The sequence below is a fragment of the Podarcis gaigeae genome (assembly GCF_964106915.1).
Source record: "Podarcis gaigeae genome assembly, chromosome: 6".
Taxonomy (NCBI): Eukaryota; Metazoa; Chordata; class Lepidosauria; order Squamata; family Lacertidae; genus Podarcis; species Podarcis gaigeae.
This window is the reverse complement of record NC_139682.1, coordinates 79,502,306-79,521,321: the sequence shown is the minus strand read 5'-3', so window position 1 is coordinate 79,521,321 and position 19,016 is coordinate 79,502,306. Positions and strand designations below refer to the sequence as shown.

At 40.4% G+C, this 19,016-nt stretch overlaps 1 protein-coding gene and 1 long non-coding RNA gene across 3 annotated transcripts; one reads left to right on the top strand and one right to left on the bottom strand.

Annotated features, from left to right (window-relative positions):
- The first annotated feature begins 225 nt into the window (after positions 1-225).
- Positions 226-19,001, top strand: SLC25A24 (solute carrier family 25 member 24). Of its 2 annotated transcripts, none has more exons than XM_083745834.1 (10): positions 226-355; positions 3,662-3,788; positions 4,399-4,486; positions 4,953-5,064; positions 7,015-7,173; positions 8,640-8,789; positions 10,830-10,937; positions 11,813-11,980; positions 14,623-14,773; positions 15,674-19,001. In XM_083745834.1, exons 2-10 carry the CDS (start codon positions 3,749-3,751, stop codon positions 15,850-15,852), a joined length of 1,155 nt encoding a protein of 384 aa, XP_083601960.1. In that variant the 5' UTR covers positions 226-355; positions 3,662-3,748; the 3' UTR covers positions 15,853-19,001. The 2 variants fall into 2 exon arrangements, with proteins under 2 accessions (XP_083601960.1, XP_083601959.1); XM_083745833.1 differs by lacking the exon at positions 226-355 and adding an exon at positions 3,375-3,434.
- Positions 421-9,900, bottom strand: LOC310847763. Its single transcript, XR_014566004.1, has 3 exons — positions 9,129-9,900; positions 1,195-3,337; positions 421-836 (listed from the first exon to the last, which is right to left on the bottom strand). It is a non-coding gene; the product is annotated as an uncharacterized lncRNA (long non-coding RNA).
- Positions 19,002-19,016: the final 15 nt, after the last annotated feature.

Genomic DNA, 19,016 nt, shown 5'->3' with positions numbered 1-19,016 from the left:
GGGTTTAACCGAGTGGTTTGATGAGGCAAAATAGTGCAAATAGTAAATTACTGTTTTTTATTATTATTTATTCGATTTTAAAACCACCTCTTTTCTGGAAGAAGGAACTTCCTTTTCTACATTCCAGCCTGCCTGAGTCAGTGCAGCATGGACTATTGACCTAAAATACTATATCCGTTTGCCATTCATGACTAAGGGCCTATCTGGTCGGCATCTGAATAGGCCTGTGTGGCTCGAGGCCCATTGGAGCAGAAGTTACAACATGAACTAAATTGATTGCAGTGCCACAAAATTACCACATTGAGGTTATGCCGTGGTAAGAAGGTTACAGTTCTGAGCATCTGCACTGCCTAAGGTAATTTGCTGTCTAAGGTACACATGTGTACACATGTGGGAGTCAACTGGACCAAGAGTTGTTTTCAACACTGGTGATGGGGCATCAGACCTAAGGGTAAGGGCTTAAACTGCTTTGCACTCAAGGTAGACGCCTCCAGGGGTGGACTTTGCTAATATAGCACCCTGAGCAAGGACATAATTTGCCCCTTGCCCAATATTTCTTATTTTTGTGCTCTTCTCCCTCTTGCCTTCCGTTCTGTGCATGTTGTCAAGTGCACTACATCACAGTTGTGGCAACTCAAACACCCATCTGACCAGGGCCAAACTTTGAGTAGGTACCTGTGGAAATATAGAGATGATGATGATGAGGATGATGATTATTTTACACCCCGCCGGCTTGCAGGGGAACCACCCACACTGCCTTAAATCCGCTGCTGTTGCCTCACGCTCCTCAGGATATTTAGGAAGGACATTAAAAGCCCTTAATAGACTGGTACTACCTCCTCCCATGGGACGCGGGCGGCGCTGTGGGTTAAACCACAGAGCCTAGGACTTCTCAATCAGAAGGTCGGTGGTTCGAATCCCCGCAACGGGGTGAGCTCCTGTTCGGTCCCAGCTCCTGCGCACCTAGCAGTTCGAAAGCAAGTCAAAGTGCAAGTAGATAAATAGGTACCGCTCCAGCGGAAAGGTAAACGGCATTTCTGTGCGCTGCTCTGGTTTGCCAGAAGCGGCTTACTCATGCTGGCCACATGACCTGGAAGCTGTACGCCGGCTCCCTCGGCCAATAAAGTGAGATGAGCCCCGCAACCCCAGTCGGCCACGACTGGACCTAATGGCCAGGGGTCCCTTTACCTTTACCTCCTCCCATATTCCTAAAAGTATCTCTTTGGTGGTGGCTGATGAGTGTGGTTTTTGCCATTTTTACATTTGGGGCCAGGAACTTTCCCCTGGAATGTCCCCCTGCCCTCCTTCCTCCAGGACTTTTGCAATGCTGTGAAGATTTATCCCCCGCCTCCAGCAAATTCTATGAAGTTGATGTTCTTGTTGACTTGTTTTAATTTGTTCCCATTACTCTATTTTTTTATTTCATTTTTATTTATTTTTCAATCATTCCTGTAAGCTACTTTGGACACTTGTGTTGTGGCAATTTTACACAATACATATGCAGGTACTCTATGTGACAGGCTACTGATCTAAGAATAAAAAGAACATGCCTGCCAGAATCATCTGTGGGAGAGCATTTATGTTCTCATGTTTCAGGAGCCACGTACAGACAGGGGTGACAGCACTAATGATGGTCCAATGCGTTCTGCTTGAGGCAGAAAAACCAAATGCTGTTCCCACATAGTGGTGAGACTATAATAATAAAGAATGAAGTAAATAACAATTTGCTGCCCTTCAATGCCCTGGCCTCCTGCCTTACGGTGAGATGGACCTGTTTCTTTAGGGAAGACAGTTGCTTTGAACTGCATAATCGCTATGAATTTTGCATTCCTAGAACTTGTGTTAGAAAACCTGTTGTACTGGCCTTGACAAAAATGTATCTGCAGTATACTCATGGTTAGTATAATAGCAACAAGTGCACAAGCTACTTGAGTATACATGTATGTATGTCTGGGAAGGAAGGTTGAATCTAGATATTTATGCCCATGTAGAAGATATTTCTGTTTTAAAGCACATAAATACATTACACATAGATGCTCACAACCAACTGGAATGAGACCCGAACCAATAAACCTTAAAATGATCAATACTTTTTTGGGGGCAGGGGGTTAATCTTTGTTATGTACCTCTAAGTCATTGTTCAGTGATGTTCTTCATAAAATAGAATTCCTGATGCCACTGTGATTAGTTGCACATATTTGTATGTCGTTAAGGTAGCCTAAATATCTCATTAGGGTAATTAATACTGGCATTTGAACCTGTTTTAGGGTTTGCTTTTGTGGCTTATTAACACGAAGCAGCAGCTCATATTTATGGAAACAATAACATTCTCTGCATATTATTTTAAGCAATTCATGTATTACAGCTAGCTGCATAGGTAGTAATGACTGCATTAAAGCTATCTGTGTATGGCAGGCTTCCTCAAACTTGGCCCTCCAGATGTTTTTTGCCTACAACTCCTATGATCCCTAGCTAGCAGGACCAGTGGTCAGGGATGATGGGAATTGTAGTCTCAAAACGTCTGGAGGGCCGAGTTTGAGGAGGCCTGGTGTATGGGGTTAGCCATTTAAGCTAGTGGCGATTGCCACTTAAATTGGCAGTGCATTCCATAAGACATAGTTGTGTGAAGAGGTATTCTCTTGTGGATATCTGCGGCCTGCTGCCAATTAACTTCTGAACATGACCTACTTCTTCATATTTAATAAATTTTGTTGTTTTGTTTACATGGTATAATATTTAAGGTTAAATTTTGCTAAATAAGTACTTTTCCAAGAAAGAAAGTCAGAGCATTGCCCGAGCTCCTTTCCAGGCACTGCTACATTTAAGTAGAGACCATATCTAGGCCTGCTTATTTTTTGAATCATTTAGAAATTTTCTTGCAGCCCGATTCTATTGAGAGGTAGGCAGCAGAGTATGCTGGGAGGCTGAAATGGTGTTCTTTTTCATGTTAGATTTTTGCCCATTTATTCTTTAGCACAAGCATTCCACCAGAGTTGCCAGAGGCGGAGAACATTATTATCAGCTATCAAGACAGAACAGCTCAGCTTTGCATTGCCTTTCGGCTGCTTTTTCCTCTTGTGTATGAGATAATAACAACAACAATAATTTTATTGTTTATACCCTTCCCATTTGCTTCCAGCAAAATACAAAGTAAAATAAAATGTCGGACATTAGAAACCACAGTCTCATGTTTCTCATAACGCTCTAATAACGTTACATAGCCCAGTAGATAGAAGGCTATCAGGGAATTGGGCAGGGACAAACAGATGCAGAATGCAAGCAAGGTATTGGGTCTCCCTCCATGGTAAAACACATCAGAATACATTTGGAGCAGTTCCTCTGAAAAGATACAGGCAGAAAGTGTTATTCCAGTTAAATAGGATGTGAGGATGCATCACTGCAGGCTGGAATGCTACTTTTGTAATGCTTCAGTGGTAAGATTCCATACACTACATCCAAGAAGAGAACACTGTTTAGCTAAATTAATTACTGTATTGCACTTAATTGCCCACATTTCCACGAAATGTATGTAATTCTATTAACTAAAAGTGCAGAAATGATTTGTGCAGAAAAGGAGACACCTCTCTTTTGGAATGCGTTTTTGAAATACTATAAGCACCATTACTAATTCTTCTTCAATGTGCTTTTTTTTTTTTAACAGAAAATTTTCAGAGCTGGAGATACTAACCAAGATGGCCGGCTGGACTTTGAAGAATTTACATGCTATCTTAAAGACCATGAGAAGAAAATGAAATTAGCTTTTAAAAGTCTGGACAAAAACAATGATGGTAGGATCCAATTTTCCACCATATCTGTTGTGTTAAGATACACAAAGGAGTCTATTTCTTTCAAGTCAATCAAAAATTCTGAGTGCAACATAGAAATAAAATGTAAGCATTAATTACGTAATTATGTTAAGAGATCAGCATTAAAAATGTAAACATGACATAAACAAGAAAGTGTCATAATACAATATATAAGTAACATTTTCAATAGATTTATATTAAAGAATGAAAACTGTCAATGAGCTGGTTTGGAAAGTCATATGTAATAAACCAATATATGAACCAGCTTTTTCCAAGTAACTGCAGTTTGCTGTCTGCTCTGAACCAACTTCTCCACATAGGAACATAGGAAACTGCTTTATACAGAGTCAGACATTGGTCCATCTACCTGGACCTTGTACCTAGTATTTTTGATGCTCTTTTTCTGGCGTACATCCTTATATTGTTTGTTTGTATACTGACCAACTCCCCATTTCTAAATCCCTGGTGCTCTTCTCTTGACTATCTGTAATAACATGCAAATATTTAAAAGTCTGTAAGGTCCAAGTCAAGTGACCTGGAGCTACAGAGCCCTTCAGCTCATTTGTCTTTTTTCTCCCTCCCTCTTATTCAGGAGTAATTGATGCCTCAGAAATTGTTCAGTCCCTCAAGATCTTGGGTATAGATATTTCAGAAAAACAAGCAACGAAGATTCTACAAAGGTTAGCACCTGCTATTATTTTAAATTGAGTAGCATTGAGGCCACCTCCCTGCTGCTGAAGTCTCATCCCACTGGGATATGTAACTATTTCCCAGCCTCTCTCTTTGCTTGGTGACAAGTGAGTCTTGCTGATATAATCTTTTACACTATTTTCTAGAAGCATAACTTAGGCTGACAAGCTAAACCATGGCTTCTCTGTGGCCATCTTTGCACACTATACTATGGTTTATCCTGACATGCTGAAGCTGGAACAAGCCCAAGTAAGCCTCATCCTTTTGTACACAAATATACAAAGTGTAAACTCACTTAATACCACTAGAAGCTTAAGTTATCATTGTACGTGAACCAGGAGCTGTGGTTCATAAAAAACTCCAGTTGATTTAACAAACCAAAGCTTCACAATGCATGGCTAGAAGTTGGTTTGTTTTGAATATTGCATAGAATTCTGATTATATTTTGATTTTTAGCATAGATGCTGACGGGACAATGTCAGTGGACTGGAATGAATGGCGGGACCATTTCTTATTTAATCCCGCTACAGACATTCAAGGAATCATTCGATACTGGAAACATTCTACAGTGAGTATGCATTACATTTTTTATGGTAGTCATAGTGCAGACAAATTTGAGCAGGATTTACTAATGAGTTGCGTTAACGGAAGTGCGTGTTGGGGGTATGCTTTGGTCACACCAGTCTCAGGCTGCTACTGTAACCCTCAAGCTGCAAGATTATGGCTCTATGTATGCTTATTGTAGGGGGGGGGAATCCCATTGAAGTCAGTGAAACTGGTTACTTGGTAAATATGTTTATTTTAGAACATCCTTCTAACGAGGTCTCCTATTTTGGAGGAGGCTCAAAATATAGAGAGTTTGGGGCTGGTGGCAGTAACCCTCTTTTTGAAGAGCATAGAAGAATTATTCTTAGAATATGCCAAACCTTGTACAGAAGCGGGTGCTTGGGTTTGGAATACTGATGAGAAAAGGTTTAGCTAGTAATCCAAAGAGTCTTGAAAATAGGTTTGTTTATAATAAACTCTTGCAAATGTAAATGCACATTTCCATTTTGAATTCTGGATTCTCAGTTTGTAATTCACTGTTAAAAAGCGTGGCTCTCAAGCTGAATTCTGTTTGATTTCATCCCATTTCTGATAGAGTTAGAATCAGAGTTTAAGAGCAGCTGCATTTTGAATTGACAGGGTGTCTAAAAGATGAGTAAAATCTGAGAGAATATTGATATTTAAAATTAAAATACCAGTATTATTGATAGACTATGACTGTAGCTTAAATACGTCTTAAAAGCATATGTACATTATAAGCCCATTACAACTTCAGTTTATTGGAGATGTCTTTTGAAGCCTGATGAATTATATCATAAAATAGATTTTTATATAGATCATGGTGCCAAAATGTAAGCTAGTTAGTGAATTATGAAGAGGAAAGTCTATATTTAAACTACTTACATAGAAAATTGTTGTCTTTTTTTCTTCAGTAATTTTATCAAAGATTCATCCCTTTTAACCATGAGAATGGCCACCATAGTAGCAAATTTCCTGTTGGTTCATCCCATAGAATTCTGCAGCTTTTCAAAGCACACAACCATTGCCCTGGTCTTCACAACTCAACTGTTTCATATCAGTAACAATTCCACGATAAGAACTTGTGCAAACTGGCTGTGTTCATGTGGTTGCATAACTTTTAATGTTGTAGCAGCATCCTATGGGGAAAAACCAGCGCTACTGCATTGTTTAAAGCAGGGAGTGAAGAAAATCTGGAGGCCTCCAGGCTAAGGTTTATTTTGAATATAAACACCACAGATGGTCAAAAAGCAGTTTGCATTACAATAAGAAAGAGAACAATGTGGTGTTTTAAAAAAAGAAAAAGTACTGGTAATCAAGTTCTGTAAATAGGCATAGGACAACTTGCTTAATCTGCTGCTGAAATAGAAAGGATTGTTTTTTTATAAATGTAAAAACACCAATAAACTATATTTGAATCATGCAATCTGGTGGAAGGGGGGCGAACTAATCATAGATTTGCCAAACTGATTATCTTGCAAAGCAAGATGGGTGTCTTTTATTTTATTTTTAAAAAATAACATAATAATTCAACGGAGATAAAAATACTTGGATGAATTACAAGTAACTGGGCTGATAATCTTTTTAGGAAGTTGTCAAAAGGTTAATCTTGGTAATCCTTAAGAGCTGCCGGGAAGAAAGTCGAACTGTGCTTTGTAGCCATTAGGATTTCAGCACTGTGTCTGGAAAGCGTCGTTCATCCCCATGCCATGTCTCTTTTACAGAAGTATACGAGGCAGAAATTTACTATCATTTTTAACGATGATGGCGCGGTTTTTGAAATGGTGGGTTTTTAGACTGCACGGTTTCAGATGTAGTCAGGAAAAAATACGTATGCTTCCTTTCTCTTCTGCTTGGAATTGCCCTCATGTGAGTTCTGTAACCATGAGGGCTCTTTGTTGAAAGGCAAGGCTGTTGGATGTTGATCTAACTCTTTTGCTTTGCATCTTAACAGGTATTGGACATTGGAGACAGTTTGACTATCCCAGACGAATTCACAGAAGAGGAGAAAAAGACTGGGCAGTGGTGGAGACAGCTTTTGTCAGGAGGGGTTGCTGGTGCAGTATCTCGAACAGGAACAGCGCCACTGGACCGCCTTAAAGTCATGATGCAGGTGCATTACTTTAAAGCCTAGCCCCCAGGATCCATATCCAGACATGCTGTGCCCAAAGGGTTGAACACAGCTGGTGCAATTTTTAATTTTGAAGAGCAGGCCGCCATGTTGAAGCAAAAAAGATTTGGGGAAGTGCCTGCTCTTCCCATAATAATTTGCCCTGTGTGCTGCTGTTTGAGTCCTGTAAACGCAAAGCCTTCTGGGACAGGGCTGACAAGTTTTGTGCCTCTTTGGCCTATTGGGAATCTTCTGTTGCCCTTCCTAAGAAATAAAATTGAATCACAAGATACCAGCTGTTTTTGAGAGAAGCTCCATGTATAAAGAGGTTATTTATAGGAACCTATTTTTAGAGAGCCCACGAGTGCTAGTCATTATGTAAATGGGAAATGCATTTGTTGCAATGGGTTGTTAACTAAAATATAACATGAATATATGCAGGAAGGACTTAATAATTGACTGGGGCTTTCAGTGCAAGCCTGTATGTGTCTGCTCAAAGATAAGCCTCATTGACTAGAGTAGGTAAGTGTGATAGGATTGCAGCTTTAGGTCTGGGTCTGGAATCTTTTCTTCTCAGTTCAGCATTAGGATGTTGGACGCATCTTGCTGCTGATTCTCTACAGGTTGTTTCTGTTCTGCTAGCAAAACAGAACTTCTGTTTCCTTCCTCCCCCCCACCCCCTAAATGTGTTCTGGAGAATCCCCCGGAACTGCAACATTGGATCTGGCCCTAAATGCAGTGCCATTACTTGACTGCTAGATCTGTTGAGTAAAATCATGTAAGCAGTGCATGTCCTCATCACATGTAATGCCAAGAAGACTTGGCATTGTAGAATGCAATCTGTTAAAAAAAAAAAAAATCACATTTGGAGGCAATGTAATAGCTGCAGTGTATTTTTATGGGCAAGCAGTTGTATTTATTTTTGAACTTCCTTAGTCTCAGATCATATATTATAGTAGCGTTTTGTTCTTGGTTTTTAACTGAAAGCAGCTCAGGCTGTATATTAGTGGAATGAGGACAGGTTTGGTTAATCCTTTCCCTGCCAGCCATTTCCTCCTCAAAATCTCCCTCCTCACCAGCTATGTTTTGATCTGTAGGGTGAAAGTTCTACCTTCCAACTGAGAAACTGTTTTAAAGAGGACAGCTTTGAACTGAAAAAGTACAGGAAGGGAAAGGGTTAGACAGCTTTTCCTTCTTTTCCTTCACTATTTAAGATACAGCTTGCCCCAGGCTGATTCGGGATTTTAAAAATGCAGAGGAATTTGACTTTGCTTAACATGTTGTTTAGGCCTTAACCTGTGTTTCAGGTGTAAGCCAATAAAATTAACAGCTAGCATAGAATTTGGAATGGCTCCCTCCTTAAAGGTTTTGCACACTTTATTTCTGTTTAGAAAGAAAAGAAGTGTTATACTGTCAATTCAGCTTTCTATGTGTATCAAACAATTATGTTTTCTCTTTCTTTGCTAAAGGTCCATGGCTCAAAGGGCAAAATGAACATAAAAGGTGGCTTGCAGCAGATGGTTAAAGAAGGAGGCGTCCGTTCACTCTGGAGAGGAAATGGTGTCAATGTTGTTAAAATTGCACCTGAAACAGCTATTAAGTTCTGGGCGTATGAACGGGTAAGATGTTAAATGACAGTGATTGGCATGAAATGAAGGAAAGCCAGCTGAGCACACAAGAAGTTCCGTTTGTGCAATGTATGAAGTTGTTTTATTTTTCTTTCTTACCTCTGAGAAAGAAAAAATCTTGAGTGATTTAAATTTGATTTCAAAGGCGCTTTAAAACGTTCACCACCACATGCTGGGTTTCAGCCTTGTCACCTCAGCTCTATGTCAGCATTTGTATGGCAAAATGTTGATTAACCCATCCTGCACTTCACGGCCAGGATTCTTCTAAGGTCAGAATTAACTGAGCTGTAGTAAGATGGGCCTCAACATGGATTTCAGTGTTATATTTACCTCTGAATCAGCTTTAGTAGGTTATATAACATCCTAATCCTCCTGCAGGAGAAAGTGCCTCCTGAGATGGAACTTTAGCTCTCCTCCTCCTCCTCCTTTTACCAGTGTTCCCCTTGAATCGCAAACTTCTGAAAGCTAAATCATAAAAACGTGCTTTAAAAAGTCACGTAGATATCCTGCCCTTCCTCCAAGTCATGCAAGATGACACACACACACAGAATAGACCCATTTTATCTGTGTGACAATATTACAAAGTCAGTTCAGTTGAGAGTGACTTGCTTGGGGCTCATCCTGCATGTCTCATGCCTGAATGGGGATTTCAACTTTGCGCAGTAACCTGGGGTACAACTCACTACACTGGCTTGAAAATTGAACTAGAAATGCTGTGTTTCCCAACGGTATCTTAACAACAAACAAACTGAAAATATATTTTCTGACACATGTTGAAAAGAGGGAGAAAAAGTCTTGAGTTTTGTAATTCTGGGTCAGATAAAAAAACAATGTCTATTGACGGCAAAGTTCCTTGGTCTGTGCAGCGCTGTCTTCTACAAGCTCTGAATGAATTTAATGGCCAATGTTTTAACACAAACATTTTAAATTGGTGGTTAAGGATTTAATCTACATATTTCAAAGGCTTTACATCTGTATTATTTACTGTTTTCTATCTTAGAGTTTAATTTTAACCTGCTTTTATTTACATGTTCTCTATTGCTGCATACGTCCGTATTGCTTGACCGTAGTCAGTCAATTCTGATTCTGCCTGCGAAATGGGGTGGGGGCGGTTAGCTAGAAATTAATTAGAAAAATGCTGAGGTTCGGAGAGGAAGAAATATGGAAATAAAGAATCTTGTCAGGTCTCTTAGTCAGGATGTAAGCCCAGTTTCTCAGTTGAAATGACAGACCAGTGAATCAGGTGCTGATTCAGCCATCAGCTTTGCTTCAGGTGGGCGACTCTTTTTTATGGGATTTTAAATAATAATAAAAAAGAGTGGCATGTGCATTTTTCATTTAAGCATTTGCAGTCTTATTTATTTGTGGTTTGGGTGTGTTTGTGTGTATGTATGTATGTATGTGTGTGTGTACACACACACACACACACACACACACACACACACACACATATATATACAGATTAAAAATAGTTGCAAAACTGCTCTGGAGTGCCGAAGGAGGTGGCTTAGTGATATCACAGGTGCCAGCAAGGCAATCTCACTCCTCACTATAACATACAGAGCAGGCATCTTCAGAGCCTGGTCCTGGAAAGGGAAAGTGTTTTTCATCCATACTTCTGGAATCGGAGCTGAGATAGCTCAGTTGGAAGAACATGAGATTTGTTGTGCTGCTATAAAAACGTTACAACTGTCTTCACCCATTAAGAGACAGAGATTAAAAATCTCCAGGATAGTAACTGTGGAGGAGACACTTGGGAGTGCTTCTTTTCTCGCCCTCAGTTGGGTGATGGTTGGCGTTGTCAAAAAGATCTCAACAGCAGCCCATCATAGAGATTTACACAAAGGATGGAGACATTATTGTGGTGACAGTGAGCTGCCTATGTGCAGGACTTTGCCATGTAGACCAGCAACTCCTCCCACAAACTAACATGGCTTGTGTTCTTGATCCTGCTAAGCGGTTCTGTTAGCTGCTTGTGACTATATGGGGAAGAACGTAACCCTTTCTATCATTCTGTGTTTTAATATTCAGTATAAGAAGATGTTCGTTGATGAAGGGGGAAAGATCGGCACTGCAGAAAGGTTTATATCTGGTTCCCTGGCTGGAGCGACTGCACAGACTTCTATTTATCCTATGGAGGTCAGTTTTGGATTGACTGCTCTGTTTGTGAACGTGCACCATCTATCCTTTTTCTGAGAAGCGGCTTTTTGTAGATAGTGTGGTTAGCACTTTGGTCAGCATTCTGCAAACTTCTTTAAAAATTATTTCCAAATCTTTGAACCGAGGTGAGTGCTGTTTTAAGCCTGTTACTGCAGAGCGATCCTAGATCATTGGCAGAATGCACACTTCACATGCATGAAGGCTCATCTTGGGTATCAGAACTGGGAATGGCACCTGCTTGAGACCATGGAGGTTTTCCTAGTGAGATTAAGAAGGATCAAGAAGATGAAGCATTAGTCCGAGTTGGTATGCAATGGATCTCTGTTATCAGAGGCCCCAGGCAACCTTAGTGGCTAGGAGCAGTGGCAGACTTGGGTACTATGGTGCCCTGTGTGAGCCCAAAATTAGGCACTCCCCCCATCCCAGTTCTCACGCTCCCTTCCCAAAGGCGGGTAAGTAGGTACCTTGGTTTGGGAAGGAGAGACAAAGGCTCAGGCAGGGTCCCAGGGCCCTCCCACCTCCTTCCCAAAGCTGGAAAAGCACAAACCAGGACCCTGTCTGAGCCTCACGCCTCCTTCTCAAAGCCCAGTGCCTCATTTACCAAGCTTTGAGTTTAGTGCTCTTGGTTAAGTGCCCATTGTGTGCACACCACTTCCACAGCCCTAAATCTACCCCTGCTAGGAGTGCCTTCTACCAACTTTGACTGGTGATACAGCTGTGTGTGTGTACACGCGCTTGCACTTGCGCTCACTGGTTCGTTCATGCATGCATGCATACATACATAAAAGGGAGTGAATAGCAGATTTTAGTAATGCAGTATTTAGATTAACTTCAACAGTTTTTCTCCACCTTAGGTATTAAAGACCAGACTGGCTGTGGGTAAAACAGGGCAATACTCTGGAATGTTTGACTGTGCTAAGAAGATCTTAAAAGGAGAAGGCGTGAAGGCTTTTTACAAAGGTTATATTCCCAATATTTTGGGTATCATTCCTTATGCTGGCATAGATCTGGCTGTTTATGAGGTGAGTGGAGTTCACTGGCATATCCCATGACAATATAACTGAAGGAGCATTGTATAATAGATGGTTATGTTAGACCTAGATTGGGGAAAGAGACTCGGGTTCGCATGTCTGCTTAACTCAATGTCTGCCAAAGCTCATTTGGCTACCTTGTTCCAGGTATTGCCTCACTGATCTGGTTGTTGCGTAGACGAAGTGGACTAATCCCTGTGTGTACTACCGTGAGCTCATTGGACAAAAGGCAGGATATAAATGGAATTAAATTGTGATTAATAAAACACTCTCTTAGATTCCATTCTCCTAGCTATTTACTCTGGAGTACCTCAACACATTCCTAGAAGGATGACTCCCAAGTGAATACTTTGCCAGATGATGCCAAGCATAACCAGATATTTGTGTGTTACATAACCTAATTAATAACTGAACCTTCAGCATAATTTTGTATATTTGCAATGTTGCATTGGTGTAGTTGTTGTTTCACTACTGCTTGGGTATTAATTAGCCAAGTGAATCCTGGAGTCAGGCTATTAGACATTTTAAAAATGTATTTACACCTGAATCTGATGTTACCTTCATTATATGCATTAAATCTTAAATCTTCTTCTGAATGACTGTTCCTACAGGGACATAGGTCTATTGGTGTGTGACCATTCTCTGCCACAACCTTCTAAGAACTGATTCAGATGTGCAGAACAATACGTGATACAGTCCTTTCTGAACTCTTAACAGAGAGGCTGCATGTCTGACTGGATTCCTCATCTAAAGACTCCTTGCATATGGCAAACCGGAAGAATTTTTTTAGCTTAATCCCCCCCCCCCCCCGGCATGCTAGTTTTCTGTATTCAGGAAGTTTAAAAAATGTGTGGTAGCATTCAAACATGCACTCTCCCACCTGTAGTTTGAAGCACAATCCAGGAAGGATTGCAACAGGTGCTATTTCTAGCTATTTTAACTCAGTTTAATATGCCTGGAAACCAGACAAACAAGTATTATTTGCTGAGATAACAATTGGCCTGCACAGTGATCCAAGTGAGCCTATAGGGTGCAATGTAGATTGACTGCTGAGTAGCTGTTTAAACGTTTGCTGTTTCCACTTTTCAGCAAGCAGAGATCTCAGCATGGCAAAATCATGTATTTTTAATTTTGTAATGAAAGAGTGAAATCACTGAACCAGAGTTATTTAGCGAGTCTAACTGCAAAAAGTAATTTCTCCTCCTTTTGGTGTCAATACTATAGCCAGGTTCACATGATCACGTTCTGGGTTAATGAGCCAAGCTATACATGAATTGTGTGCATGCATCTCCTTTACTGCCAATTCACTCGTCCCTTCTTGAGTGGCAAAACAAATCAGATCTTCCATTGTTAGCCATTGTTTCCTGCTTACATGGAATCCTGGTAAACGATGATTAGTGGCTTCCAAATAAGGAAAGTATATCTTGTATATATTTGGGTTCTGTATTTCAGTCCTTAGACTTTTTACAAACCCTTCTAACATGTGCATGTGTATGCACACAGGCACGGTATCTGCCAATGTAGGGTTGGGGTTTGCGTTTAGTGGGGTCCGAGGAAGAGACTATTTTGTGCATGGGATATTAAGGTAAGTGGGGGAAGTTGAAGGATGTGTGGAATAGTGGGGTGGTGTTTGGGAAGTTTTAACAGCTGGGAGAGTGTAGAGGGGGATTAACTGGGTGAGAATGGGTGTAGGAGACTGCTTGTTCAACTCCATTAATATCAGATGTCAGTTTATATAAGGAACAATGAAAACAAACCAATACTAAACACCCTGGCTGTTGTTAGCCCTGGGTAACTCAGTGAAACCCACACTTACAGGGTTTGAACAGTGCTGTTAGCACAGCAAGACCCTGACAAAGCTACTTTGCAAAATGAGGTCTGCTCCACATAAGCATACCACAGTAAATGTGTAGGTTTTTAAGGTGTTAGCAAACAAACTAACTAGAAATAGTTCTCTAACACTGCTGCCTTTCTGAGGTTCATGCTACGTTACTTAGCCCCACAGCTGCTGCCATTTATAAAGCAGCCTCCTCTCATTATAACTGCAATACATTAATCTTAACACATTTAAGCATGCCTCATGCTGAAATAATTTTGTACTGCTTTTTCTGCATTTGCTACCTGTCAGCCATCTATTATGCCAACTCTGATTAGCTGGTGTCGTGCTTTCTTGTTCTGTAATACCTGCACCAGCTTCACTAACAAGTGTACTTAAAGTCTAATTTCTCTCCCATCTACATAACTGATTTTTTATTTTTACAGGTGATAATGAACATGTTCCATAGCTTCCCAGTGCTTATGAAACCCCTTATTACTTCATTCATTATGCTGCAGGCATGACTATAAAATCTTACAACTAATTTAGGCTGCAATCCTTAACCCCACTTACCCAGGAGTAAGGCTTGATGAATTCAGTAGGACTTACCTTTGACTGGACATGGTCAGGATTGTGCTGTCAGGTTGGAAAGAGATGAGAGTCGGTCCCGCCTCTCATGGACCAATATGCACTTGTAAAATATGCTGATAGTGAGTTTAGGAATTGGCCTGGCATGTTTCTCATGTGAATACTTGGCCATTATTATTATTATTTTTTAGGTAAAGTTCAATTAACTGCATCAATGTTCTCTTGGCAGGCTTTGAAGAAGAACTGGCTAGAAAAATATGCAACAGACTCTGCCAACCCTGGTGTACTTGTATTGCTGGCATGTGGTACCGCGTCCAGTACATGTGGCCAGTTAGCCAGTTATCCTCTTGCCCTCATCCGCACTCGAATGCAGGCCCAAGGTGAGTGTTGGTGTCTGTGGTATAGGAGCTTGTTCACCTGTGTTGAGCAAGCTAGGTAAAGGTAAAGGGACCCCTGACCATTAGGTCCAGTCGTGACCGACTCTGGGGTTGCGGCACTCATCTCGCTTAATTGGCCAAGGGAGCCAGCGTACAGCTTCCAGGTCATGTGGCCAGCATGACTAAGCCACTTCTGGGGAACCAGAGCAGCGCACGGAAACGCTGTTTACCTTCCTGCCAGAGCGGTACCTATTTAACTACTTGCACTTTGATGTGCTTTCAAACTGCTAGGTTGACAGGAGCAGGGACAGAGCAACGGCAGCACACCCCGTTGCGGGGATTCGAACCACCAACCTTCTGATCAGCAAGTCCTAGGCTTTGTGGTTTAACCCACAGCGCCACCCGCGTCCCTGTTGAGGAAGCTACCAAGGCTTTAATACTTTAGGTGCTATTGCCCACTAAGGGTTTGACCACATTTCCCTCTTTTTCTTAGTAGGTTCTTCTCTAGTATATCTGCTATCAGCAATTACTTTACTTCTGAGAATTAAGCCACCCTTTAAAAATACACCAGACCAGCTTTTGCCAACATAGGGCCCTCTGTACGTTTTGGACTACAATTCTCATAAACCCCAATCAGCACAACTGTGCTGACCACAGCTGATGGTAGCTGTAAATTGAAACATCTGGAGGACACCGTGTTGGCAAAAGCTGCTCAAGACTAATGCCTGGTTCACACAATAAGCATGTGAGGCAGTGAACCTCTTTCTGGAATGTTGATGCTACCGAAGGATTGAGTGCATGAAAAACACATTCTATTTTTTGTTAACTTTAGAATACTTTTAAAATGATACTTTTAAGTAATACATGTCTCTTTCTTTCTCCTTTTTTTAACCTCTTCCATAGCCATGGTAGAAAGTGGCCCTCAATTATCCATGGTCGGTCTATTCCAAAGGATTATTGCTAAGGAAGGGGTCCTGGGACTGTACAGGGGCATAGCCCCTAACTTCATGAAAGTGCTGCCTGCTGTCAGCATCAGTTACGTGGTGTATGAAAAGATGAAGGAGAACTTGGGGATAGCATGAGAGGAAAGGAGGGAAGAAAAATAGAGTTTATTACAGAATATGCACACCTGATGAAACCACATTGGATGCTAAATTTATTCATGTTTACCATTGGATTCAAGTCTTCACCGCACCGTTCTTGTGGGGATCTCTTCAAGGAAGCAGAAGAAGACCCACTTTCCTGAAACAGCTGTAAGCCAGGTATCTTTTTAAAAAAACACCAAATCCGACAACCTCAGGTTCCCAAATCTTAACAATCAAGAAATATTCAATTGCTAGCTGAGCTGAGTGATGGAAGATCTTAAAGAATGAATCTCTAGTCAATGTAATTTTCTGATTTTTCTAAAATATATTTTACTGAGCTAAATATATATTTTTATGCAGCTGATTCTGCATTATTAGGATTTGTATTTGGTTGGTCAGTGGATTGTCCCATCTTGTACACACCAAAAATATAACTCTCCTTTGTGTTTATATTCTGCAATAGGGAAATTGGGTTATTAAAATATAGTTTTTTTTATTTTTTGGGTGAACTTTAAAAAGGCATAGGCAGCAATGCAGAGACAAACAGAATGCCACAGTGCTTTTCCTGAATACATTAGATTCCCTTGTTAACTTAAAATATTAAGGAACAACTTAGTCTTGACTAAGTCCCATTTTAAAAACATTGGGAGCTATTAGTCACGGCTAGGAAAAGTCTCGTTTTTCTTTCAGTGGGAACTTAGTCGTGACTGACTTTGGCAGGAGAAGTTCTCGGCAGATCGTATGCATTGGTCAAATACTTCAGTTAGAAATGAATGCAAATTTTAAGTGTCTCATGGCATTTTGAGTGCTCTGGGCTACTGTCCATGTAACTTGTAAATGTTTGTACCAAAAGCCCAGAGCATTGTTTGATGCCCTTGTTTGATTGCTGCAGAAAACTTGCCTTGAGGGAAAGCCATATCACCTTTTAAGAACAGTGTGCAGGTTCAGAATTATTATTTTTTAAATGTTTTAAACTGATTCTTCATTATCTCTTCCTTGTCTTGGAATGTTTCAACCATTAAGTCTTTGGCCCTATGCAGGTATTACTAGTAAGAACGTGCAGTGTTTTCCTGCTGGTAACACCGGCTGATTATGTGAAGGTTGAAAAACGCAATTCAAAAGAAGAGCAGGAGTGGGATTACTTGTGCAGCCTTACAGGCAACCACAAATTTTCCATTAGTATTTCTGGAGGTCAGACCTGGCCTCCTTGATGGAACGCTGTTCCTTTTTTTAATAGTGGAGACAACTGATAATGGAAAACTCCCTGTCTTTTCTCAGCACCCAAATCAAATAACTGAGTAGACTGGCTGAGAAAAACCAGTTCACCATGGCAATAAAGAACTTTGCCATCCAGTTACCAACACTGGATTCCCAAGTCTATTTACTTAGAAATAAGTCACTCTTAAGTTTGGTAGGACTTGCTATCTAGTAATGGTATTTAGGATCACAGCTTAAATCAGTAGAACGACTGTAAGGAAATGCATGGCAAGCACTGAGCTTATCAGTCAGGTTGGGCCTGCAAGAACATATTGCTGAGAAGACTCTTCCTGCATGCCTTCCTTGCAAGATCTTTTAAAGCACAAACATCTTATTGAATGGATCCTCAGTTTAAGAGTATATTTCAGTTATCCGTGAAATTAATATTTACTGCTGCTGCATGTCGAACACGTCATTAAAATCACATCAATTGCAGACGCTCCCCACCATCATAGAAGCATACCTGTTTCTTCAATCTCTACTTATTCTCTTTCTCTTTTATAAAACTTGATCATGATAGGATGGCATGGAAAATTGCACTAAAGTGAATAATCTGGGTTTTTTGGTCTTTGAAGCTTCCAACACCAGTTCTAAGAGGTAGATGTGGTGTGGGAGGCAATACTTTTCTTGAACAACCTATCCTCTGAGCATATACAAAGGACCTAATCCAAGGTCAATTGGATGAGTCAGTAGGGGCCAATTCCTTTACGACATTGCATGACTAGAGAGGTCAGTGATTACTGCTGTTGTACATCCAGGAAGGTGGCAACTATTTCCATGATCATTCATGGCTGTACATCTTCTCAGCAACCATTATCACAGAGATGGTTGCAGTTCCCCACTATATAACCCAGTTCATGCTAGCTTTTCTTGATTGTGTTCAATTGGAGCAATTTGGTAGTGTGAACTGTCCCTAGAAATAGCCTAAATCACATCACTACCATGGTCCTCCCTTCCTTGATTTGTATTCCTTTTACCAACTGCTCAATGTTAGTAGGATGGCTTTGTAAGCTTGTAGTAGGCACACTTCCTTTTGCATTAGCATTATGTTGATTTATGGAACCATAAAGATAGAGGAAGTGGTTTTCTTTGCCTTCATAATGCTATCTTTTCTCTGTTTTAGTCAGATAATCTCAGCCTCTAGCCCCTCAAAGATTTCACAAATGGGCTGGGGGATCCAACCATATTTTTGACTGGTTTGAGAAGCTGATGTGAACTCCAAAAAATATAGCCCACCATGAAGAACCCATATTTGCACTTTTTGAGTAGCAATCCCTTTTTTAATTGTTTGCTATGCAGAATGCCGTCTTTAATGAACTTTTGGATGTAACTATGGGCACAATCTAAAAATCATGTTGTTGTAGTAGAGCTTTGGTAGGTGGTTTCCAGTAGATTGTGCCCATCCTTTATGAATGGCAGGGTGGTTTTTTAGGTTGCAAATCTGTCCCATGATAGAAGCCTTCACTCTTTTTGCACTTGATCAAAACCAAAGAATTAATTCAGCAGAAGCACTCTGTAATCTTGTATTGCACGCTGTTATGCATTTGCTTGTTGTAAATGTGATTTTCTAAATCACCTATTGTTGTTTTTTAAAAAACCCAGCTGTAAGCTATACTATGTATGCCTATCTTGTTTGTAATTTTAAGATGACATGACCAGTATGTGAACCAGTCTCAGTCATTTTTTTCATATAAGTGCACTTACGAGAATGTCAGTGATGGTGTTTTATTTTGTTGGAAGAATGCATGATATGGTGCAGATCTGATTCCTTTACTTTGTGCCTAAAAAGAACAAGGTTCTAATTGTGTTTTCTTGGGTGACTTACTTGGTGAATGCTTTTTATAACCTTTAAATTGACCTGTTTATAATAAACAATGTTTTGTAATGCAGTTGTGAAGTTGCTT

Bases quoted from the DNA above. Each gene is read 5' to 3' on its own strand.
- SLC25A24 (XM_083745833.1), top strand. From the start codon at position 3,390: ATGCATCACTGCAGGCTGGAATGCTACTTTTGTAATGCTTCAGTG. The intron at 5,065-7,014 runs GTGAGTATGCAT...GCATCTTAACAG, and splicing joins GATACTGGAAACATTCTACA to GTATTGGACATTGGAGACAG. The intron at 8,790-10,829 runs GTAAGATGTTAA...TTTAATATTCAG, and splicing joins AGTTCTGGGCGTATGAACGG to TATAAGAAGATGTTCGTTGA.